The sequence below is a fragment of the Henckelia pumila genome, chromosome 1 (assembly GCF_033568475.1).
Source record: "Henckelia pumila isolate YLH828 chromosome 1, ASM3356847v2, whole genome shotgun sequence".
NCBI classification, from domain to species: domain Eukaryota; kingdom Viridiplantae; phylum Streptophyta; class Magnoliopsida; order Lamiales; family Gesneriaceae; genus Henckelia; species Henckelia pumila.
In genome coordinates, this window is record NC_133120.1 from 98893107 (window position 1) to 98920254 (window position 27148).

Below are 27148 nucleotides of genomic sequence, written 5' to 3' on the forward strand. Positions count from 1 at the left end.
ATATATAGCATTTTCATGAATTTTTGTACATATCTTGTATATTTATACAATTTTTTTTATTTTTTTTATTTTTATTTTATTAATCTTATATATATTTCAAGTATTCATTTTATAAAAAATTAAATAATCAAATAAAGTATAGTTGTCATTTATTAAAAAATTAAGCTTGAAAGTAATTATTCTCCAAACACTAAACTTTATCTTGTATTGTTTTCAACTTCTATTTTCAAACACTCCATATTTAGCTTATCACCAACTTCAAAATAATCTCTACTAGAATCACTTTTAAATAAGTAAAAGTCTCTTCAAAACACTCCCTTAAGACTCAAGTTCATAATCTTTACATGATATCAGAGTTCAAAATATATGTTGAACTATCTGATGAGTCACTCATTAACGTCTTGTAAAAGTATATGAATTTGGACAATTATCGTCCTTTAACCAAATAGAAGTACATATCTGTTGTGAAAAAGTAAAAATTTACGGTAAAAAGTAAAAACTCAAAAACTCAAAATTTATCAAATTCTACACTTTATAAATTTTTTCTCTCTTCACAATTGTGTTTTTCTACACAAATGGAGAGACCTATTTATAGATCTCAATTGGAGATTAGTCAAAAATTAATACATCATTAATTACATCATCACACACTAATTTTCAATATTTTACAACTCAATTTTCAACTTTCAACCTTCAACATTCAACAATAAATAATAATATATATTTATATATATTTTCAACACTCCCCCTTGTGATGATGATCATGATAGAATGACTATCTCCATTACGTGTTGTATACTGCCTCGTTAAAAACCTTACTAGGAAAAACCCATTGGGACAAAAACCATAGTAAGGAAAAAAGAGTGCAGCCACGTAAACTCCCCCTGATGTCAACATGAATGATTCTTCACATATTTCGTAGATTGCGCATCCCAATATTATAAATGTGTTTTCTGAATATCGCCGTGGGAAGTGCCTTTGTGAAGAGATCGGATGAGTTCTCACTTGATTGAATGTAACAGATATCAATATCTTTATTCTTCTCCAGCTCTTGAGTGTATGCAAAGAATTTAGGAGGAATATGTTTAGTTCTGTCACTTTTGATGTATCCTTCTTTCATTTGGGCAACACATGCGGCATTATCTTCATACAGTGTGATTGGATTCTTGTCCACTGATAATCCGCAAGAAGTTTGGATATGCCGAGTCATTGATTTAAGCCAGACACATTCACGGCTTGCTTCATGTAGTGCAATAATCTCGGCATGATTTGATGAAGTTGTAACAAGTGTTTGTTTCTGTGATCGCCAAGAGATTGCAGTGCCTCCACGAGTAAATACATATCCGGTTTGGGAACGTGCCTTATGTGGATCAGATAAGTATCCAGCATCAGCATAACCAATTATTCTCTGATTTGTATCTTTTGGATACAAAAGTCCCAAATCCGTCGTTCCTCGTAAATAACGGAATATATGTTTAATTCCGTTCCAGTGCCTCTTCGTTGGACATGAACTGAATCTTGCCAATAAATTTACTGCAAAAGATATGTCTGGTCTAGTGCAATTTGCAAGATACATAAGGGCACCAATGGCACTTAGATATGGTACTTCAGGACCAAGAACAACTTCATCATCTTCACATGGACGAAATGGATCCTTTTCTATATTCAATGATCTGACAACCATTGGAGTACTTAAAGGATTTGATTGATCCATATTGAAACGTTTAAGGACCTTCTCTGTATAATTAGACTGGTGAACAAGAATTCCACATTCTTTTTGTTCAATTTGTAAACCAAGACAATACTTGGTTTTTCCAAGGTCTTTCATTTCAAATTCTTCCTTCAAGTATAACATCACTTCTTGAATTTCTTTATTCGTTCCAATTATGTTTAAATCATCAACATATACAGCAATAATCACGCATCCCGATGTTGTTTTCTTGATGAAAACACAAGGGCATATTGGATCATTTACATATCCCTTTTTCATCAAGTGTTCACTTAGCCGATTATACCACATTCGGCCGGATTGCTTTAACCCATACAATGATCTTTGTAATTTCACAGAATAAAATTCTCTGGGTTCTGAACTTTGTGCTTCTAGCATCTTAAATCCTTCAGGGATTTTCATGTATATATCACTATCAAGTGATCCGTATAAATAAGCTGTAACAACATCCATTAGACGCATGTCCAAGTTTTCAGACACTGCTAAACTGATCAAATACCGAAACGTAATTGCATCCATAACAGGAGAATATGTTTCTTCATAATCAATTCCAGGTCTTTGAGAAAAACCTTGTGCAACAAGTCGAGCTTTATATCTCACTATTTCATTTTTCTCATTTCTCTTTCGAATAAAAACCCATTTGTACCCAACAGGTTTAACACCTTTAGGTGTAAGGACTATAGGTCCAAAAACACTACGTTTATTTAGCGAATTTAATTCAACCTGGATGGCATCTTTCCATTTTGACCAATCCTTTCGAGTTTTGCATTCACCAAAAGATTTTGGTTCATTATCTTCATTTACGATGTCACATGCCACATTGTACGAAAATATCTCATCAATATCTTGTACATTCTTTCGGTTCCATATTTTTCCAGTATTAATATAATTGATAGAGATTTCATGATTCTCGTCAGTTTGTGGTTCTGACAAAATATTTTCATCATCGTGTGTTTCTTCTGGAACACCATTTTCTATTTTCTGATCATCATTTTTCTCTATGTATTTTCTTTTCCGAGGATTTTTATCCTTTGAACCGATTGGCCTTCCACGCTTCAGGCGTTTTATGACATCATGAATGTCTTCATTTTGTTTCTTTGGAATTTCAACTCGAGCAGGGGCATTTACAGCAGGTATATATGATTTTGTTACCCCTTTTGTGTCTGCAAATGCATCTGGCATTTGATTTGCTATTCTTTGCAAATGCACAATTTGTTGTACATCTTTATCACATTGTTTAGTTCTAGGATCCAAATGTAATAATGATGGTACATACCATGTGATTTCTTTTTCGATGTGTTTCTTTTCTCCCCCTAACATTGGGAAGTTATTTTCATCAAAATGACAATCAGCAAACCGTGCTGTAAACACATCGTCTGTCTAAGCCTCAAGATATCTAATGATTGATGGACTATCATAGCCGATATAAATACCATTCTTTCTTTGAGGTCCCATTTTTGTTCTTTGAGGTGGTGCAATAGGCACATACACCATACATCCAAAAATTCTCAAATGAGAAATATCTGGTTCTTTGCCAAATACAAGCTGCAATGGGGAGTGTTTATGATATGCACTTGGCCTGATGCGAATCAATGCAGCAGCATGTAAAATTGCATGTCCCCATATAGAAATAGGGAGTTTCGTTCTCATAATCATTGGTCTAGCAATCAACTGCAGACGTTTAATCAATGATTCAGCTAATCCATTTTGTGTATGAACATGAGCTACAGGATGTTCAACAGTAATTCCCATCGACATACAATAGTCGTTAAAAGTCTGGGAAGTAAATTCTCCAGCATTATCAAGTCTTATTTTCTTGATCGTATATTCGGGAAATTGATTCCGCAATTTTATTATTTGAGCCATCAATTTTGCAAATGCCACATTCCGAGTGGACAATAAACATACATGTGACCATCTGCTAGAGGCATCGATCAATACCATAAAGTATCGAAATGGTCCACATGATGGATGAATTGGCCCACAAATATCACCTTGAATACGTTCAAGAAATATGGGTGATTCCTTTTGGATTTTAGCTGGTGATGGTCTTATAATAAGTTTCCCCAGAGAACATGCTTTACACTGAAACTTATTATTCTGAAAGATCTTCTGGTCTTTCAGTGGATGACCACTTGTATTTTCTATAATCCTTCGCATCATTATTGAACCAGGATGTCCCAATCGATCATGCCAATTTGTTAGTATTGAAGAATTTCCAATAACCATATTTAATTCGATTGGACTTATATGTGTATAATGCAATCCAGTAGGGAGCATTGATAATTTCTCAACTACATATTTCTTTCCTGATTTATATGTAGTAAGACACATATATTTCTCATTTCCTTCGGTTATTGTTTCCGTATCATAACCATGAGAATATATATCATTAAAACTCAACAAATTTCTTTGTGATCGTGGTGAATATAAAGCACTATTTATCAAAAATTTTGTACCATTAGGTAACAAAAATTGTGCTTTGCCACATCCTTCAATCAAGTCTACAGGACCTGATATTGTATTCACCATTGTTTTTGTTGGTTTTAATTCCAATAAATATTTTTCATTTCTGAGGATAGTGTGCGTTGTACCACTATCTGGTATGCAAACTTCCAGTGCATTATTTCCATCTTTGATCATAGCATTTTCCATAATGATCTTCAAAAACAATATGCAATAAAATGAATTAAGAAAGATACATGCAAATTATAATATGTTACAATTTAATTGCAGAATAAAACAATACATGCAAAATATAATATGTTTTACAATATAAAAATTACATTGTTACATTCTTTTCCCACCAGTACATTTAATCAATATCTTCGAAATCATTCAAAAAGTAGGCAGCATCTAAATTCATTGAACCACTTGCATGGTCAATGTTTTCAGTAAAATTGGTCTCTTTTTCTTCCCCTTTATTGAATCTTTATAGAGCTTACACAGATGCTCAGGGGCTCGACAAGTTCTTGACCAATGTCCTGGAGTGCCACATCTATAACAAACACTCTCAGTTCTTTTTGGATGATTTTCATTTTCACCCGTATTATCATGATGCCTCTTTTGTGGGTGGTTCGTGACGTTCCTTTGAGATGAGTTATTGAAATAACTATCTCTTTTATTTTCAAATCCACGGCCTCGACCACGACCGCGATCATTTCTACGCCCACGTCCACGCCCACGTCCTCGTCCACGACCTCGACCAAAATCTTGTCTATATCTTTGATTTTGGTTTTCATTTTTACTTACGACATTTGCTTCAGGAAATGCCGTTGAACCAGTAGGTCTGGACTGATGATTTCTCATGAGCAATTCATTATTCTTTTCCGCCACGAGTAAACATGCGATGAGTTCTGAGTATCTTGAAAATCCACGCACTCTATATTGCTGTTGTAGAGTTATATTTGATGCGTGGAATGTGGAAAATGTCTTTTCAAGCATTTCCATCTCAGTAATATTATGCCCACAAAATTTCAGCTGTGAGACAATTCGATACATCGCAGAATTATAATCACTCACCTTTTTAAAATCTTGGAATCTTAAAGTATTCCATTCATCTCGTGCGGTCGGAAGTATAACTTCCCGTATATGCTCAAAACGTTCTTTTAACCCTTTCCACAAAATCATTGGGTCTTTTTCGGTCAAATATTCACATTTCAACCTCTCATCAAGATGTCTGCGTAAAAATATCATCGCTTTTGCTTTATCTTGTGAGGATGATATGTTATTTTCTTTGATAGTTTCGTTAAGACCCAATGACTCGAGATGCATTTCTACATCGAGGGTCCATGGCATATAATTCTTTCCGGTTATATCAAGTGCAATGAATTCGAGTTTCGCCAAGTTCGACATGGTGGTACTAGAAAATAACAATGCATTTTATTAGTTAATTTCCATAAATATGACAATACAAAATAATGGAAGAACGTAAATTACAAGTGCGTATACAAATAGAGAAAAAATATGTGTTGGAAAATCGCTGGTGAGTAAAAGACTCGTGAGCATGATGATCATAGTCGTTATGAAAAATATCCTTATAAATGTCATCATCTCCATCTTCGAAAAAACCGAGGATAAAATATTTTGAGAGAAAGAATGAATTTGGTGTGATTGAAAATGAGTTTGAGTGAACATATTTATAGGGCAAAAACTAGCCGTTTTGTTACCGTTTGTGACCGATGGGGGTAAAGAAAAAATTGAGTATGTGTTGAATAAAAATTCGTGATAATCATGTAATGCATATAATGATAATCATAATTAAATAATTATGTATATCATATCACATTATTATAAGGTCAGTGTCGTAGACAGCCTTTTATATAATGTTGTGAAATTATACCAATATAGTTAGTATAAAGTCAGGTATAGTATATCATATCACATTATTATAAGATCGGTGTCGTAGACAACCTTTTATATAATAACATGAGATTATACAAATATGGTTAGTATATAAATACACAATAATATATATCATATCACGTTATTATAAGGTCAGTGTCATAGACAACCTTTTATATAATAACATGAAATTATATATTAATATAGATAATATATAATAAATATATATCACGTTATTGTTTAAAAACCTTAGAGGCTTTTATACTTGTCGTATCCCTTACCGGGAGTGTGGGATGTCGTCTTAACATCCTCCCAGGATTTATAACAAGTTTTGAAAAAAAACTTATTTTTTTTTCATAACATGATATTATATATTAATATATACACAAAAAATATATAAACAGTAAAATAAAAATTCTTACTTGTTGAATATTTTTGACTTCTTCTTGTATTTTGGAGCGTCGGAAAATATAGAGAACCTTCGAGCGATCGTGCTGATAACGTGTTGTGAAAAAGTAAAAATTTACGGTAAAAAGTAAAAACTCAAAAACTCAAAATTTATCAAATTCTACACTTTATAAATTTTTTCTCTCTTCACAATTGTGTTTTTCTACACAAATAGAGAGACCTATTTATAGATCTCAATTGGAGATTAGTCAAAAATTAATACATCATTAATTACATCATCACACACTAATTTTCAATATTTTACAACTCAATTTTCAACTTTCAACCTTCAACATTCAACAATAAATAATAATATATATTTATATATATTTTCAACAATATCTAATTAGTATGTTAAGTCAATACATATTCTAACTAGTATGTGAAGTCTCTATCCTTGTAAAGGCAACTCAGGCAAGGGGGGTGTCTTGTTATTCGAGAGATGGGACCTCATATCTTATCCTATACCGACACATACTTTTCCACCACAAACACACACAATTTGCTAATCATAAGATCATCTCTAAATTTCATCAAAAAAAAATATCATCTGTAAATTTGACTCTTCTCGTGGCATAATCTATTGTAGTACAGTTTTTTGTTTTTTATATTTAAAATAAGATTTGTAGGATAGCGAGATTTTACTGTTTGGGTCAAATCGTTTAACATTTCTGTTTTCTGACTATTAATCTCACATATATTCACGAAAAATATAAGAAAATTTAGTTTTTATACATTTAAAATATATACATATTTTGCGTTTGTTAATAAGTTGAATTTGGATTTATAAAAATAGTTTTATACAATGTAGTTGCAAATTAAAAGTTAAAAGAAATTTATCTTTGTTTAACCAAAATCGAAATGGTAACGAGATGAGACTAGCCTACGTTTATTAACACAAAAAAATATATTATATCATCTAACGAAATAATGTTGTGGAGTAGATATCTTACTCGAATCTTGAAAAATATTAAGTTGTAGGCTCAGACAATATATTCTTTGTTTAAAATATTAAATGTTACACTACACGGTTGACTAAAAGTAAAATTTCACTGATTAAAAAATGGAAATGGTAAATAGACCCTACTCATATATGATTTACCTCGTTGACGTTTAAATGCTGAAAATGGAATATAAAACACTGATATATTAAAAGCAAAACAAACAGTTTCGATCGGTATATATAAGTATGTATGAACCATAGAATATAAAAAGTTCAGCTGATTTTTATACCGTTAAGTGGGAAAAAATGGAATCCTGGGAGAGAGCTAAGCTGTTTTTGTGGGTTCTAATTAATTAGCTTTGCGTCTCTTTAACTCCGTTTCTTCGTAATTTTCTTCACATCTTTCTATGGGCGGCGTTCTCGGAATTTTCCATACCAGAAAAAAACCAACCTTTCAGATTCCAGTCATATTTTGCGCCAACACAGAGTGAAAATTGTTGCAAATTTGAACTTTGAACTATATATTATATTGATATATTTAGTATATTTTATTTATTGCAGTCTCCTGTTTCGAGGGGCTCAAAGGGGGAGATTTATCCATTCTTTAATTTTGTCCTTTTCCCCCTCTCTTTTTTTTTTTTTTTTTTAATTTTTGTAATTTTCTTGAAACTCTGTTTTTTCTTTGGAAGTTTGCAGTAAAAGGGATTTTTGAGTGTAAAATCTGTGTGCCCATTTTGCTGAAGTTAATTGAGTAAGAAAAGGTTATAGCTTTTTGTGAGGCATTTTGGAAGAGGATAATGTAGATTATTTGTATTATTATCTTCTACTCACTTCCTTTGTCTCCTCCTCGTTCATTGCCTTGAAAAAAACCCAATAATTTTTTTTTATTTCACGCCGACTGATTTAACAGCCCCTTCATGTTGCCATCTGTCTATATATAGACACTGCCGGGTTTATGAATTTAGGACATTTCAAGCTGAAGTTCTCATTTTTCCAGCACTGGGTTTTGTAACTCGTAATCATGTCTTCCATGGAGGATTTTGAGCGTGGCTCCGGCAACTACAGCGATGGAGGAATGATAAAGGCTTCGTTAATGGAAGAATTAGGAGATCTCCAAGAAGATCAAGTGTGTTCAGTAATGAAGACAACCCAAGGTTCGAAGTCAAACTCGAACTCGAAACCAAGAAAGAAAGTTTCAGTACCGCCTGCATCTGCATGGGGTTCAGCGGTTGCTATATCTTCAAGAGGGGGAAGCCAAGCGAAGGAGTACTCGGCCGTAGATTTTGTTACTCAACATTCATCAGCTCCTGTAGATATTCCAGATTGGTCCAACATTTTGAAGATGAAATCCAAACAGAATTACTTGCAATTGTGGGATGATGATGATGATGCATGTGATTCTGATGATGGAGGGAGTAAAACACATCATGTTAAAAATGATGATGATGATATGGTCCCACCACATGAATATTTAGCAAGAAAGCTTGAAAACACACAAATGGCTTCATTTTCAATGTGTGAAGGAGTTGGTAGGACTCTGAAAGGAAGAGACCTCAGCAAAACGAGGAATGCGGTTTTAACCAAGACTGGGTTTCTTGAATGATACCGTACGTCTTCTTTATACAAATCGAAACAGGACTAAGATCAGCTAGCAGCAGACTATATGCATTTATGAATTATGATAAGGGGCACACTTCAAACTTTTTATGGTAGTTTTTTATTTGCATTATATATATATTTGTATGTGGCGTTGGTTTTGTCTATATTATATATGGATGAGTGCATGGTATTTTGTGAGTTAATTAGAGCCATAACATAATCTCTCGAGTCGTCGGAGCTGGATTTTTTGGGCGGGTAATACTACATGTACAATGTTATTTAAAATTACATGATTATCCATTTTTGAAAGATTTTTTTTCAAATCAAGTAAAGGGATAATCATGTAATTTTAAATGACATGTGTAACCTCACGTGTAAGTCTCAGTGTACATGTAGCATTACCTTCTTTGGGCACCTAATTTTATTTCCTTAGGCATTAGTAGCAATAACTCGAAATGAATGCCGGGTGCAGGCTCCTTAATTTGTGTAATTTGGACTTCATATTTTGTTTAATTTGGTATACTTCAGTTGTCTGTAGAGTGTTCTGCAGCTACGATCTCTTCGAATTTTTTGCTATATATATTTCTATTTTTTCTTGCTGATTGATCTTATTGTTGTATGTATCATTTCAGTAGTATTGCATCAAATTACAAGTAATTGATTATTATATATATATAATGCTTGTGTAGACGACTATATAATATATAGACACACATTTTGGCTGATAATTTAACATTAATGTAATTACTGCAACAAGTACCTACAGCTAGCCCGGATCGAGTACATCCTTTCTGCTGGTATAACTGGTAATTTCTCTTGTCCCACGCACAACTAAATTCATTACAATATGGATTCCCTCACATACTCAGGTGAGCCCAGATGGATTTACTATTAATTTGTCCCCCAAATTATGGATTTGATCATGTTGATATTTATTGTTGTGAATGGATGGATTAAATTAAGGGCATGCCACACGTGGCTTGGGGCTTGAAGCCTGAAGGACTCCTATAATATTCCAGAACTAAATAATTTTCTTGATATCATGTATTACTAGCTAGCAGGAAAAAAGTACTGGTTTGTTTTTAATCTATTAGGGGCGATATGTTTGTTTAATTATTGTGTTTTAATACATACAATATTATGAAATAATGTTTTAGGTGAAAACATTAAAAAAATAGTGAAAACAAATGTTTTTTTCAGAAGGCGAAATAGTTTTTATCATAATAAAAATCAAATCGAAATAAATTAATATTTATCATATGAAAGTGAAATTTGATCCACTTATATAATATTTACTATTAAATTAAAAGATAAAAGATAATTAACTCACTGTCTACATACCGATAGATTTCAACGTAACATATGGGTAATACCCAATGTCTCATGATTTGTCACGTCAACAATATATAATTAATTACGCCTATGTGTAAAAATACAAACCGTTGGATTCATGATTTAGGTATTACCCGTATGCCAGGATCTCATCTAGGTCCATACCCTAGAATTATCCGTTTAAATGCTGAAGGAATTTAATTACCGTTTTGGTTTTATATTGTTGCCTTGTTGATCCACATCAAGATAACTTCCAAGAATTGCATCTTCGACTTATGACTTTTTTTTCCCCTTAATGGAGATATATGAACCTTGCAGTACTTGACTCAACTTGAACCCTTCATAAAAGGTTGACAGTTCCGATCGAGTGCGTCTTTTGTGCTCATCGATTGCTAAATGGCCTGTGATTGATTGACATGCCTGATACATTCCCTCTTTTGAATTAAATCCTATGGTCACATTTAAATTTATTTGCCAGTTATATATAGTACCATAAACTCTTCTCCAACAATTTTCAAAATCAACCCTTATTATTGACTGGTAACACCAGAATATAATCAAGATTTTGCAAAGCAAGGCTGCAAGCAGATTCATCACTGTAGCATTCAAACGGCCGGGCGAGAACTAAACTAATATCGCAGTGTCATTTACGCACTCGATCAGCATGGACTTCACAACTCAAAATGAGATTCGCAATGAAACCCGATTTTGCAATGGGATGTATTCATTAAACTTTGAGCTTGATTTGAGATTGTGGCTACTGATTAGTTCTTGTCAGTTCATTCTATCTTTATCTCTTTGTCTCTGTGTTAGTACTATTTGGGAGTTGACAAGAGCCAGGAGATGTAATGGCAACCCAAGGGTAGTCAGAAAAGTAGCAAGTATGTAGGTAGAGATCAATAAATGCAATTATACAAATCTATTAATTATTAATTATTAAATTATAAAAGCACACAAAATCAAGTTGCATATGCATATACATATACATACATAAATACATTATACTAATTAAATTAATTAGAAGCAAATCCTTTCTCAAAGTAGACAAACAACATGAGTCACGGAAAGAACAGATCCAGGATCCCCGTTTACGATACAACGACGACATATGAACATCGAAACGTATCTCAGGGGGCGCATATAATAATCCCCATATATACAAGCGTATGACTTGAGATGTATTAATTAGTCCCACAAGTATTGATAAGAGAATATTTGTAAAGAATGTATATTTTTATTGATTTTTCGCCTTTGTTATAACTATTTCACAAACTTTTCAAGAATGTTTGTTATTTGTTGTACCAACAAATTTTAAATATGTATTGTAAACGAATATAAATACTAAATTAGATTTACTATATTATATAAATAAATATAAAGTAAAGTGTACCGGATCTGGTCGATCGTGAGATATTTTGATCACTTACGCGGTGCGGATTGTCTCCTTCATATTTTCGCCAGAAAAAACTGAAAAAGCAAGAACATAACTTGTGAGCACATAAATTTACTCTATGTATCGAAGGGAAACTTATATTAAAATTTTTTAAAAAATATACACAAACTTTTTAAAATATATTTATACCAGAAGAACAACAAAAGAGCTAAGATCACATAAGGACAACATAAATCAAGAAAACAAACAAATGGAATTACCTATTTCTTTCTGGTTTTCGACGAGAGAAAAAGACGAGTAACAAGGCTAGCTAGTTGTATAAGCATCAACACTTGAATTAATCTAACATTACGTGATATTGGCACGGCTCAATCAAATAGCGGAGCTCTACGGAATCATGAGAGCAACGACCTTCTGATTGAACTGCACCAATATCTCGTACAATCGGTTGATGCGGACCACAAAAGCTAGCCTCTGTTGCTAGCTCCTTCATAATCGGTTGATCCAGATTCCATTTAACAAAACGTTCATTTCTTTTAGTTTCCTCGATAAAAACAAAAAACAAAACCTGGAAAAAAATTGGTAGAAAATATACATATGGCCGGAGTAAGACGAACTTTAAAGTCTGCTTGAAAAGTACTTGAAGAAGAAGCGCGCAGAAGGGTTTACCATATTAATTGGTTTGGTGTATCGAAGAATACTACTCCTGGAGCAGCGTCGACATTCATACTAGTACTGAACCCATACACACAAGAAGACAGACATATATATATATATAGGAGCATGGGAGGGTTCCAAATTGTAAATGATCATCATATAATATAAAATTATAATATTCAAGTACTATATAATAGGTGATTATTTCAAATTATATATAAAAGAAAAATGAAATATTTGAAAAGAGGAGGATGGGATGGCCGGGGGGGCATTGAATTTGCCAACCACCCAACAACAAAAAGGAAGGTAAATTTAACTCAAAAGCTATGTAACGATGAAAAAGCTCACTGCAGCAAATCTGGAGCCTTTCAGAATGCATTTATGAGGTTAGGGAGAAGATACGGCACCACCATTAACACCCCTAGCTAGCTAAGCTAGCAGCTCCCTTTGAATTTCCAACCGTTACGATATTATAATATTTTCTTGAAATATATATATATGTTATTTCTATTTCATATATACTTTGCTGATCATATCCCGCCTGTTTATCTTTTTATCGTAAGTATAATATAATATAATATAAATATTGCATTCAAGAATGTTTGTCTCAATTTAACAGTGGCGGAAACTGGGATTGTTTAGAGGGTGAGACTAATTATTATAAAAGTCAAGGGAATGAAATCATATTCTGTTTCGTATATTTTATTTTAAAAAAAAATTACGGATTCAAACAGGCCAATATATATATATTTCAATTGATACATGAATTGAAATGTGGACGACTACTGTCCTTTATTACAAAACCATATACTAAATGTTTTCACGTGAAACTGCTGAACCCCTTTTGTCTCTCACCCTCTTCGCACCTTTCTTTCCCACATTTAAGTCTTTCATTAATGAAGCATTGAATACACACGTACCCAATATTCACCAAATACAATTTTATATCAAACCGATCGAGATACATCTTTAATTTTCAAACTATTTATTCTAATTTGCAAGTAGCTAGCATCAGAGGTAATAGCTAGATATGCATGAGCTTAATTGCGCACAAAAAATACTCTTATAAGACATTCTCAAGATCGATTTTGTGAGATACATCACATGACACTTATTCTTAATTGTGTTGTATGAGGATCGGAGGATGGATTAAGGGTATGGCCGGAGGAGCAGAATATAGATATATAAAGATAGATATAAGAGTGAGGCTATATATATGTATTTATATATATATTGGTTTGAATTGAATGTAGTGGCTTATAATTGTGTAACCTGCAGTACTTGGTTGGGAGGTTGTCATAAAAGTATACATAAAGCATGCAGAAAAAAAGGTGGAATTAATGGGGGATGGGGGGTGGCGTTCTAAAACATGCAGGATCCAGTAACTATATTGCTCGGGATGCTTACTTTTCATTAACAAATTTCTAAAGTTCTATCTTGAGTTTCTAAATTTGTACGTTCCCAATTGTTGCTCAGGGGTGAAACTGGAATTTTATATTATAGACTAAATTGAACATTTATTTTTATTTTTATTATTTTAATTAATTAAAATGGAATGGAAAAAGGTTATTGGAAGAGTGAATTGTCTTAAAATCCCTAATACCCTTCCTAACTTTATTAGAACTCCCTAGGCAAAAGATTCTTTACTATAACTCCCTAGGACCACCAAATTTGAATATTTTAATATTTAATTCTTGTGCTGGATTTATGCTAATCTATGCTTGAAATCTATAGGTTCTATGCTTAACTTGTAAATGTTTTATGCTTGAATTTGGAGATTTTGTGCTCATTTGCAGTATAAAGAATTATGCGGAAAAATGATATCAGAGCTTTAGGTTAATTATTCAGACATAATATTATTCGTTAATTCATGCTTTTCTTTATTGAGGAGAAGATTTTACAAAAAAGATGACTTCAAACGAAGGTCTTGTTAGATCAATGGAATCCGGATATCTCCACAATGGTATGATGTTGTCCACTATGGGTATAAACCCTCATGGTTTTGTTTTTGAGAACCCACCCAAAAGGCCTCATACCAATGGAGATATCATTTCATATATTAATCCATGATCTTTCTCTTAAATTTCCAATGTGGGACTTTGCTTGATTATTCCTAACAATCCTCCCCTCAAACGAAGTCCCACCAGGCCTCCCCTCAATCCGTCCCTCCAATCGAGCCTACTCACCTTCAATGCGTTGCAGCACACGCCTTACATGAATTTCCGGGAGCGTCCCTCGAGAGCTTTTTCACGGATCTTTAATCGGGGCCTCAAACTTCTTCTCCTTGAGTCTCCGAGGATCCCACCCACATTGGTTCGATTAGACCATGACTCTGATACCACTTGTTAGATCAATGGAATCCGGATATCTCCACAATGATATGATATTGTCCACTTTGGGCACAAGCCCTCATGGTTTTGATTTTGGGAACACATCCAAAAGGCCTCATACCAATGGAGATATCATTTCATATATTAATCCATGATCTTTTTCTTAAATTTCTAATGTTGGACTTTGGTTGATTATTCCTAATAGGTTTGAATCAAGAGGATTTTATTCATACGAAATCATATAAACAAGTTAATCTGTTCACAATAGATTACTTACAACAGGTTGCGACTAATGCTCTCAAATTTGAAGAGATAAAGAAAAATGATTTCTAACTCTAAATTTTTAGAGATTACCCCAGATTCCTCTAAAATCTCCGGAGATCTTAGAGAAATTCAAAAGACGGTACAATATTACAGCAATCAGTTGTATGAAATACCTCGGCAAATTGAAGAAATCCTTAAGTAACAAGAAGAAATTCTTGGAACTCTAAAGGATCTTCAAAATAAAATCCTAAACCTAGAACATACGTCTAGTTCTAGAAAGGAAAATACAGGAGGAAGGTTACCACTCTCGTTTGGTACCGAACCTTTGTTACATCAGAAAAGTAAAACCAAAATGGTTCAAAAACCTTTAACTAATGATGAAATGATGATTAATCTTATAAAAGCAGTATCAGAGAAAAACATTATCTGATGACTACTTTAGAAAGATTAAATCTCGAGGATCTACAAGATCTTGCGGATTCTTTTGCAAATCTCAAAGTTGTAGATCTAAAAATGAATTTTCCTGAGGGTGAACAACCCATGGGAAATCCCCCAAGATATATGGTAAAAACAAAAGAACCACATAGTGAGTTCCATGTGGAAGAAAATTCACATCCAGCAGAAACCAGATAAAAAAGGAGTAAAATACCACTACATCAAACTCCTTATGGAAAAACTGTTTTAGACCCGATACATCCTTATGGGGTTATGTTAAACCTTGATGTTTTGGACTTCAAAAACAGAGAAGATCTTATAGATGATTGGACGTCAGCTATGAGAATTGCAGCAGGGACATTAGATCTCAATAAAGAAAGATTCATTAAACTTCTAGAAATGAGTCTAATGGGATCTATCAAGATCGCATGGGAGATGACTATGCCAGATACGAAGGAATCAATCTTAGCAAAAGAATCCCTCAGCGAGATTGGAGAAATAATGGCCACCCTATTTAAAGCACAATTCATAGGGATAGACTATTTCAATAATCAAGATACAGAGAAAAAGAGAAGATATACTCAAGCTCTGTATAGCCTCGAGTTACATGATATCTGTTTAGTTGATGAATACATTATGTTATTCACTAAATACAGATGGAATTCGGGAGTCAAGGAAAATGTGGCTATTCAGCTATTTTTTGCAAAAATGCCAAGTCTCTGGAGAGAAATGTTGTAGTGACCCTTGCCCGGATCACCTACTAAATAGAACTTAGGCATGCAATTAACTTAATCAAAATAGTAATCAGAATTCAACTGCGGAAACCATAAACAATATACAATCTCAAGGTAAGAAATCTGTAAATACCCAAATATTATACAACCAAATCGAATAGTTGTATCAATCCAATAACCACAGAATAAAACCTAGGCGAAGCTCCAGCTGGTCAACCACTGCCTAGCAACTCTTGGATCTACCCGCCTCGTCCAATCGCAAACCTGCCCCATGGAATAGGGTGTCCAGAAACACAGAGTACGAGACGTGAGCATAAAACGCTCAGTACGAGAGTATGAGTATACATGCATGCAAAGTGAACTCCCTATAAACTCGAGGTCAAGGATCAGATAACAGAGACAGACCGGGCCCTGGTATGTAGCACGCTGTGTCGTCGCTTCAGGAGGTGGCTCCCATACCATAATACCAGTGGATTTACCGGACCCAAAGCCATGGAAGTCCATCCACTAACAGGATAGGATACAACCATACTAATAGACATCTCGAAGGAGATAGCTCAGTATGCAAATGAATGCAGCATAAATCAATGACATATAAACCATGCAGTCACATAATACATGCATACTCAGTCAAGATATCTCGAACAGTACTTTCGTACCTCAAATCAGTGCAAGCTCTACCAACTCTAGGTCCACGCCTATAGTCTGCTCTACACTGCCAAATGATACTACTATCATTAAAGCGCTCTAAAAGCCTTAACTAAGCTAAAGCATACTCCTAAATATTTTTAGGAAGCAAAAGCTATACCTTCGTCTATCGTTAGCCCTTTGATGTCGATGCCTCCAGAACTTGGGCACAACTCCGCTACGACTATCGAACGCCTCGTCGACCCCCGGGTCAAGCCTATGAAGACTAGAACTACTCAAATATGCTTGGAATAGAGAGGGATTTTCGGAATTGGCAATTGAAAGTGAAGCCTCGACCTTCTATTTATAGACCACGATCGGAACCTCCGATCCTCGATCGGAACTTCCGTTCCTCGATCGGAACGTCCGATCCTGCCATCGGAGCTTCCGAAGATCCTTATCTGCCACGTGTCAAAATATCACTGGTTGACTTCGGATAAGGGTGATCGGAGCTTCCGATCCTGCCACACGTCATGCCTGACGTAATACCATCGGAGCTTTCGATCCTGCATCGGAGCTTCCGATCTCGATCGGAACGCCCGATCCTACATCGGAGCTTCCGATCCGTCCGGTATCCAATCTATTTAATTAGCGTTGATTAATTCCTTAATAACTGATTTTGGTTACGGGCTACTATAAATGCTGATTAAAGAATACGTTCCAGGTAATCTTGATACATTGGCAAGACGCGCGTCCTTTTTGAAAGGAAAATTGGCAGAATGGTGCCATATGGCAGTATTACAAAAGAACTACAAGAAAATAAGGGATATAGATAAGCGTACACCTTTGTGTTGTAGAGAAAATGATCTTCCATCGATCATTGGAAACAGAACACAGAGATTTAAAAGGAAGAAATTCAGAAATAATCCCTATAATAAAAGAATGAAGAGTTCTTGGAAACCAAGAATATTTTGGTCCAAACAAAAAGCCAGATCCTATAGATCAGGTAGAAGAAGTGGACCTACAAGAACGTCCTCAGCAACAGGCTCATCACAAAGCAGGGAAAGAACACCATCAAGAAGAACTTTCAGAAGAACTCATACAAGGGCAAGTGAAAGTTTCAAGGATTGCAACTGCTGGACATGTGGAGCAAAAGGACATATATCTACAAATTGTCCAGAAAACGAGAAAAAAGGAGTCAAACTCTTTGAAGCAACAACAGATATGGATGATGCGGTTTTCTTTCAAGATCTAGTCCAAATATATCAATTTGAGGATATCCCCTCAAATGAAAGCATATACGAAGAAGAGATATTATTTAGTCAAGAAGTTTCTGAGGATGAATCAGAATCAGAATCAGAGTAAAGAGGAGGTGTTTCGACATGAAACACATGAAAGTTTGGCTGGTTTCTTTAGTCAAACCATGATATCTCATAATATGGTTCAAAGGATTATGAGAGAAAATCCAACACTACAGAAGTACCAAGGATTTTCGGCAGGACAAGTTGAAAGAGTTTTAGGAAACCTAGGGCTAAGACAAAGAAGACATAATTTGATTTATAAGGTATCCAGAAGGGAAATGGCGATTTCTATGGAATTAACCAGTAATCAAATTGAGATGCAGTTGATTCCCTTTGAAGAAATTCGAGAGGAATTACAGAAATTAAAAGCAGAAGTAGCAAAGACAATGTCTTGGATTCATATTGGAGCAATCCAGATTATGATCAAAGCTACTTTTAAAGAAGGAATAGATTCACCCATAGATATCGTAGTATGCGATAAAAGAATGGGGAATATACAAGATGCGGTTCTAGGAACTATCTCAGGAAATTTGTGCGCAGGAAAAATTGTGGGAGTTATTTATCCAAGAATAGCCTACAATTTAGCTGATAGAGATTTTAGTCGAGCCTTGACGTTGCATCAAAACTTCAAGGAAAAAAGACTAATGAAGGAAGGTAATAGGCCATATTCTATTACATATCAAATTTCATATGCTCTTTCTAATACTCACCATTCTGAATTATTTATTAGAAATGAGTTCATTGAAATTCCAGAGATATTTGGGAAAGTTGCTCAAACAATATACCCGAAAAGAATCGAGTTTCCTTTAATTCAGGAAATAGACATTCAAATTCAAGACAGACCTGTTCTATACAGAGACCTTAAAATAGAACCCCAAAGGTTATCTTTCCAAGGAGACCGAATGACAAGTAGGAGATGGGACAAATCTCCTATTCAAGAAATTCCAGCAGAAGAAAAAAAGTTTTCTATAATAGGAAAACTTAGATCTCCAGAAGGATGAAAAGAAGTGAAAATAGTATTCGAAATTACAAGTCATCGGAATCAGTTCCCTTATAACTCGAACTATTTGGAACAATAAGAAAAAGGAACTTACCAAGGAGTGATAAATATTGGAGAATTGAAAGTTCAAATCTGTGGAATTCCAGGAAAAGATATGGATCAGCTCATTCTTGGCCTAGAATTTCTGGAGGACCATAAACCATGGAAACGCCTTGAAAAAGGAATAGAGTTTATGGCAAAAGAGAAGACTTGGAGGATTCAATAAAAATCCTACGAGATGGAAAACCAAGAGAATTGGATAAGGGAAAATCCCTTAAACAGATTCGAAAACTCTGTTTACAAACAGAGGAAGAAGCAAATATTGAAATTAGTAAGTCATGAACATGATTTACTAGGACGGATCAAAGAAGTAAAAAGAAGTAACCATACTCTACCTTCTGAAACCTTAGAAAAACTAAAGGAGAAAAGTCTTAATCGGATTACTGAGTTGCAACACAGTCTGTTAAAAATGGCAGGGCCATTTAGTAATCCCTTTAAAAAATGACAACAAGTCCTTTCTCCATATACATTCCAATAGAAATGTTGTATGAATAATATAAAGCTGAATACTTTGCAGCTTATATTGACTCGGGAGCAGAAATTTGTACAGCAAAAAGAGGAGTCTTCCCTGAAGAATGTGAAGAAGAATTGCTAAAAATTGCTGGACGGGATTTCTCTAGAAGAATTTTAATTCTTTGCAAAGGAATAAAACAAGCAGAAATCCTCATGGGAGGAGCAGGTCAAACACCTTGGTACAAGGTAAAGACACCACCAATCTATTTCCATGATACAGGAGCTGATATCCTATTAGGAAATAACTTCTTACAAATGTTTAAGAAGTACACACAAGACAATGAGTCAAGACGACTTATGTTCACTACAATTTGTGATCATAAAATTATTGTTCAAAGACTCAAAGTTGCTTTTTATCGACAATTGCTGATAATATTTCGCAGCCAGCGTGACGATAAAGGACAATTTTTTCACCCAAAAATGAAAGATCCAAGAATGTTTGGAGAAACCATGTTGAAAATAACAACAGAACAAGAACTCCAAACAGAGGATATGAAGCTTTTCAAGGTGACTCTAAATCACAGAGATATAGAGTTAGAAAATAAGGTATCCCTTGAAGATGTCAAAAAAAGGCTCAAAGAAAGTTACAACGAGCATCCTTTGGTATGGTGGGATAGAAATCAACTCAAAGCTAGTCTTACTCTAAAGGAAGGCAAAAAGTATAAATTCGTCAGATATAAACCTATCCTGATGAATATAATAGATCAAAGGGATATGAGAATAATTATCAAGGAATATTTGGACCTTGTTCTAATCAAAGAAGGAGTTTCACCATATAGCAGCTCAGGATTTCTGGTCAGAAATCATGGTGAAATAAAAAGAGGGAAACCCAGGTTAGTTATTAACTACCAAGGTATTAATAAAATCCTGGAGTTTGATGGGTACTTCATACCGAGTAGAGAACACCTAATTAGCTGTGTACGAAATGCTAGAGTGTTCTCAAAATTTGATTGTAAGTCTGGATTTTACCAGATTCGAATGGAAGAAGGTAGTAAGAAATTCACAGCCTTCTCTACTCCACAAGGACACTATATTTGGGAATTTATGCCTATGGGATTGACTAATGCACCCCAGATATTTCAAAGAAAGATGAATAACCTTTTTAAAGATTATTTCAACTTTATGTTTGTTTATATTGATGATATTCTTATAGCATCAAAAAATATAGACGAACACTTAAAGACACTTAAACACTGAAAAGAAAGCAGTCATAGCAACAAGGAAAATTGAATTCCTTGGTATTGAGATTGATGAAACTGAAATAATTCTACAACCCCATATTGTGAAAAAGGTAAAGAATTTTTCATATAAACTCAAAGACATAAAACAACTCCAGAGTTTTCTTGGAGTAGTTAATTTCGCAAGGATGTTCATTAACAACCTAGCAATGTACAGAAAGGTGTTCAGTCCTTTGTTAAAAAAGGATGCTAGGTTTATATGGACCGAAGACCATACTCAAGGGGTAAACCAATTAAAGGAGATACGTAAGAATCTCCCAAAAATTGCTATACCCAAAGATGAAGATGATCTGGTTTTATTTACGGATGCTAGTGACGATTGGTGGGCAGCAGTCCTTACCAAGATCACTCCGAATGGAGAAATACCATGCAGATACTGTAGCGGTCTTTTTTAAGAATCAGAGGCCATCAGATAGCATATCAATGAAAAGGAATTTTATGCAGTCAAAAGGGCTTTCGAAAAATGGCCATTATTTTTACTTGCTAAAAAATTCACGCTAAAGGTTGATAACACCCAGGTAAAAGCTTTCTTAAAAAATAAGATTGAATCTAAACCTGAGAAAGCTAGGTTATTAAGATGGCAAGCAATATGTAAAAATTATATTTTTGATATTGTTATTATTAAATCTCATGAAAATATTCTTGCAAATTTCTTAACAAGAGATGGAAGGCAGTGACGTAGATTCCATCATGAAAATGCAGAGGCATCTCAGGGAACACCTTGGGTTGCTTCAAACCGAGTTCAAACAGTTAGCCATTAATGCTGAAATGGTCGGCAGGTTACAACAAGCTGATCGGATCAAAGTATCTAATCGAATTACAAGGTGTATGCAAGCTCAAACACAACTATGAGCTACTATTCAAGGGCCAATTGTGAAGGCCATAGAGAAACCATTGGTTTCTCATAAACAAGATATGCTAAAACCATTGGTTTTACAAAAACAAGAAATACAACCATCGGTTGGAAAACAAGATGTTGAGGAAGCTAAAACTCAAGAAACAAGTGCTAATCTATCATCAGCTTTTGATGATCTAGATGAAGCAACAATTGATGAGGATTCCTTATCAAGTCAACCCTTCGCCTCTGGGGTAAAAGAGGAAGAGATCAATCTTAAGCCCAACACTGACAAGGGCAAATCTAAGATCGATACTAATCCAGCTATTATTTCTCTATTTCAGGTTTATCAACAGAGGTGGGAGAAATTAAGTACAAAAAGTAAAATTAACCCTAACACTTGCAGGGTTGATGTTGCAGGGATATATCCAAAGGTATGGCTAAAAAACTGTAGTAACCCAGAGTTCATTTTAAGATAATAATATGTTAAACATGATTAAGGGTTACTAATTAAACAAATCAGAGCACAAGTCAGGATCAAGAACACATGACATGAGAATGAGCTAGGGTTGATGGATTTGACCATGGGCTCGGGTCGATCATGAGTGGCTCGGGTCGGTCATGATTGAGTGGTTAGGGCTCGGTCATGTGTATGTATTTGACTCGGGTATGGAGCTTGGATTGAGCTCGGGTCTTCCTTTGGGGGCTCAGGTCGGGCATGATGGGAACCAAAGGAGGGTTCGGCTATTAGGGGTTCATCCAAGAAATGACATGGCTCAGGTCGGGACTTGGGTGCTCAAGAAAATGGAGGGCTTGGACTTAATATCTCGGCCAAGAGAATGTGTAGCTCGGGTCGGGTCTAGGAGTTCAAGAAAGTGTTGTGCAAGGCCAAGGTAGTGTTCGGTCATGGGAAGAGCACATTGTGTTCAGGTCGGGAATGAACACTTGTCAACCAAAATTAGAGCATGTACAAGCCTGAACCCTCAAGGACAGGCAGGCAGGTGTGTGGACGCTTGCATGTGTGACTGCTGGCGCCTAAGCATGAGCTGTCAAAAATGGTAGTGACTCAGCTCAAGCATTTGATACATGGCGTGCATATAGGAGCTCGGACGTCTTGACCTCAGCTTGAGAATCCCGAACACCCCAGATGTTTGTCTATAAATAGGAGCTGGAGGTTCAATTATTTTCATACCACTTCCATCTCACTTCATATTTCTGCTCGGGAAAGAGTAGCTCGGGAGCTTGGGAAGGAAGAGCTCGGGGTCGGACCAAGAGAGCAGGTCGGGTCGGGCTTGAGACCAGGTCGGGTCGGGAGTTGATCTAGGACAGCTAGGGGTTGTCTTTTTTCAGCTTAGTTCAGACTTCGGTGTTAGGTACATACACATTGACTGAGATTGCCAGCGAGTATACATTTTTATATGTTGCATTTATTTGGCATTATTATGTGGCATGATGTATGTTTTACCGCTTTCTATATTCATATATCATGTGCACATACACGTTGAGCCTATACCTTGTTATACCTGATTATAGAGCCGCTCAGCTCTATACTCGATAGTCTGTCATTGAGAGTACCGCGATGGCGGGGACATGTATGTCTGACTACTCTGGTGTACTAGACGAGTGTGGTTGCACCCAGAGGTTGATCCGTGCGGTGGCAGCACTCATGTGGTGCCGGTACTGAGCATGACTTTTCAGATGACCCTTTACCAGTCATCATGTTGAATGCATCATATATATATGTTTACTCGTGTCTATGTACTGGGCGTTAGCGCTCACATCCTAGTTGTTATCTTGGACACCCATTCCACGGGGCAGGTCGCAGGATGGACGGAGCCGGTAGTTTGAGGCAGGACTAGGGAGCTGGAGCTTTTCAGGGGATTTTATACAGCAGGATTTGCTTAGCTGTATAATGGTTACTTTTAAATTCTTCGATATGGTTGTATCACTACAGATTTAAGCCTGGATATGTTTTCCTAAGCTGTTATGTAAATTATGGATTATGTTTCCGCACATTTTTACTATGTTAAGAATTTTGCTGTATTAAGTTTAATACATGCTATTAGTTGTCAGTTAGTAGGTGATTCCATGCAGGGTCACTACATTTTTGGTATCAGAGCTTGCATAGATTTTGGGAATTAGTACTTGGGATTTACTCTAGTCTTAAGTAATAATTGCGCATTTGGGATTTTAATGTGCAATTCTTTTCAGGATATGACTGACGAGAGTCACGATAGTGTTGGCTAGGGAGGTGGTCATCATCATCGTCACCATCGCCATCAGGATGATCGACATCGTCCTCATGAGGGTAGACGTCGTTACTCTATCAATAAGTTCATGCAAATAGGACCGAAACCCTTGTTGGGAGGTGAGAATCCTGAACAGGCAAGAGGTGGGATGTCTAAACTCGAGAGTGCATTTCGAGCTTTCGATTGCACTGAGGAGCAGAAACTGGAAGTTCTAGAATTCGTTCTAGAGGATCGAGCACGCTTATGGTGGGATGCCAAAGCTACTCAGGCACGTACTGAGAGAGGACAGGTGACTTGGTGGGATTTTTGTCAGCAGTTTCAGAAACTGTATTTTCCTCCAGCTGTTCGTCAGGCACGATCTATGGAGTTGCTAACTCTGAGGCAAGGATCAATGACTATTGATCAATATCAGCAACAATTTCTTGATCTGCTACCTTTTAGTCCTCATATCAATGACAATGATGCGTCCAAGTATGATATCTTTCTGCAAGGCCTGAATCAAGATATCTACTCACAAGTTGTCGTATGTGATAATCCGACATCTTATGAGACTTTGGTGAACCGTTGCCGTCAAGTGGAGAACAGCAATAGGCGGGCACTGTTGATGATGCCAGGACAGCCTAGTGGATCTCTTGGGCCTAGGGCTCAATCTGTTGTGCAATCTGGACCTATGTCTTCTTCTACTACTACTACTTCGTCTGGTTCTCGTGGTTCACGAGGTACTTTTCGTTTCGGGAAGAAGAAGAAGAAGAAGGAGGAATTTTGCAGCCACTGTGGTGGAAAGCATCCTGAGGCTTTGTGTCGGAAGGCTACTGGTGCTTGTTATATTTTTGGTGAGCAGGGACATCTGCGGAGAGATTGTCCTCAGCGTATGGGTTCTGCTAGTGGATCAGGATCACAGGTTGGATCTCAGGCTTCTACTTTTCCACGTCAGTAGACAACACCACAGAGTTCTTCTGGTTACCATCTACAGACTCAAGGGCAGGTATTTGCTCTGTCTCAGGAGCAGGCTACGGAGGGAAGCGATCGCATGTTGGCAGGTACCTTTCTGTTATGTGGTATTCCTGCACTTGTCTTAATTGATACTGGAGCGTCGCATTCCTTTATTTCTAGTCGTTTTGTTAAGAGACATAGATTACCTTATGTATCATTAGATATGGATTTAGTTGTATCTACTCCGCTGGAGCAGGAGGTAGTAACTAAGAGTCTAGTGATGAGTTGCCTTCTAGAGTTTGAGGGTAATGTGTTATCGGCTAATCTGATGATATTAGCGATGACCGATTTTGATTGTATTTTGGGAATAGATATGCTAACTTTACATCACGCTACTGTGGATTGTTATCAGTGTCTGGTACAGTTTCATCCGGATGAGGGTGATAGCTGGTACTTTTATGGTGAAGGTGCGCGACCTCCGATGCCACTTGTATCGGCTCTGAAGGCATGTCATGTCTTGGAGTCAGGTGGAGAGGGCTACCTCATTTATGCAGTTGATATGTCCACGAGTAGCCCGGGTATCGATCAGCTACCGGTTGTTAGCGAGTTTTCTGATGTATTCCCTGATGAGATTCCTGGTTTTCCTCCGGTTCGAGAGGTTGAATTTGGTATTGATCTAGTACCAGGAACTACGCCTATATCCCGAGCACCTTATCATCTAGCACCGTCAGAGATGAGAGAATTGAAACAGCAGTTGCACGATCTGCTTGATAAGGGATATATTTGTAACACCCGGTATTTTTAATTACATAAATTCGCCTGCATAATTAGGATATTTAATTATTTAAATTTATGATTTATGGGTTAAATAATTATGTGAATTATTTATGCATGATTTAAGTTATTTTTAAGCATTTAACCCATAATTAGTGATTTTTATGATTTTTAGTATTTTTATTATTTAATCGCGTAGACGGGACCGTGGACGGACGAGATGACAACTTTCTAGCCAATTTATTTTATGAGCCTTTTTGGAGCCTTAAAATATTATTTTGAATTTTATTATCCCAAAATTTTAAGTATTTAATTTTATTTAATTTTAGGGGTCATTTTTATCCAAAATTAGTCAAAATATTGACTTTTTAGTATTTTTAAAATTCCCCTAAATTATTATTTCGAGATTTTATTTAGGTGTTCAGATTTTTAAATGTTTATTTAAGAGTTAGGTTGTATTTTAATTATTTTAAAACCTTTTTATTTAATTAGTTAACCTATATTCTAATTAACCTAAAATATTATATTCCAATCCCTACCCTAGCCGATCCATTCCTTCTCCCCTAGCATCAGCCGTCACCTTCATCTTCTTCCTCACCTTCTTCATCAGATAGCAAGCTCCAAGAACACCATAGCCTTTAAGGTTCCAAGCAAGCCATCGTCGTCCCGGCGTCCCAAGTCCGTCCTACGCGTGTTAAATCCTTACCTACGGTGAAAGGCATGTTTTTTCTCCACTTTTCAAACCTATATCAGTATATGTATGCATGTGGGTGTGTAACATCAGAATCGATATATTTGACAACAAGCTTTTCGATTTTTCCTCCTAAATTGCTCTTGGTTTGGACTTTGGTGTTTGCATGCTCACGTTTTCATGTCCATGGCTAGGTGGGCTGCTGGTCCACGGTTAGAGGGGTCCCTTGAGGTCCCTTGGGTCGAGTCAGGTCGGGGCTGAGGCTAAGGAAGGCAGGAAACGAAGTGCTTCACTTCTGATGCTCCTGTCGCGCAGGTTTAGGGTTCTGGGGAAGAAGACTGAGATCTTTTTCCTCAGGCCACTATTTAGGGTAAGGTCGGTTGGGTTAGAACCCCATTTGAGTTTTCTAAGTTTTTGCAGAAGGTTGCATGGGCTTTCGTGGTCGGAGCTTCGAGGACGAAGGGTTTTCCCGCAGCTGCTCGGGTCTGCGCGACAGTGCAGAAGGGCCGGGTTGCAGGGCTTCGTTCTCACTCCATAGTCGACGGTTTGGGCTGATTCTTGGCTTGTTAGAAAGATCTAGATGTGGGCTAGGTCCTAGGGGTGGTTCTCTGGCCGGTGGGTGGCCGGAGCATGGCGGCCGCCGGCGTTCTTTGCAAATGCTCGTGGCCGCAGCAGTGCAGG

The 27148-nt window shown here is 36.1% G+C and overlaps 2 protein-coding genes and 1 long non-coding RNA gene across 3 annotated transcripts in view; 1 reads left to right on the forward strand and 2 right to left on the reverse strand.

The window, feature by feature from the left end:
• LOC140870422 (aspartic proteinase A2-like) overlaps positions 1–27148 on the reverse strand; it is a 70987-nt gene that overhangs the window by 42256 nt on the left and 1583 nt on the right. The gene's annotated exons all lie outside the window — the stretch shown is intronic.
• On the forward strand, positions 8351–9115 carry LOC140876438 (protein S40-4-like). Its single transcript, XM_073280395.1, has one exon. It carries the CDS (start codon positions 8485–8487, stop codon positions 9064–9066), a length of 582 nt encoding a protein of 193 aa, XP_073136496.1. The 5' UTR covers positions 8351–8484; the 3' UTR covers positions 9067–9115.
• Positions 11304–12720, reverse strand: LOC140876354 (uncharacterized). The gene is made up of 3 exons (XR_012148759.1): positions 12457–12720; positions 12048–12355; positions 11304–11861 (listed from the first exon to the last, which is right to left on the reverse strand). It is a non-coding gene; the product is annotated as an uncharacterized lncRNA (long non-coding RNA).

Bases quoted from the DNA above. Each gene is read 5' to 3' on its own strand.
- LOC140876438 (XM_073280395.1), top strand. From the start codon at position 8,485: ATGTCTTCCATGGAGGATTTTGAGCGTGGCTCCGGCAACTACAGCGAT.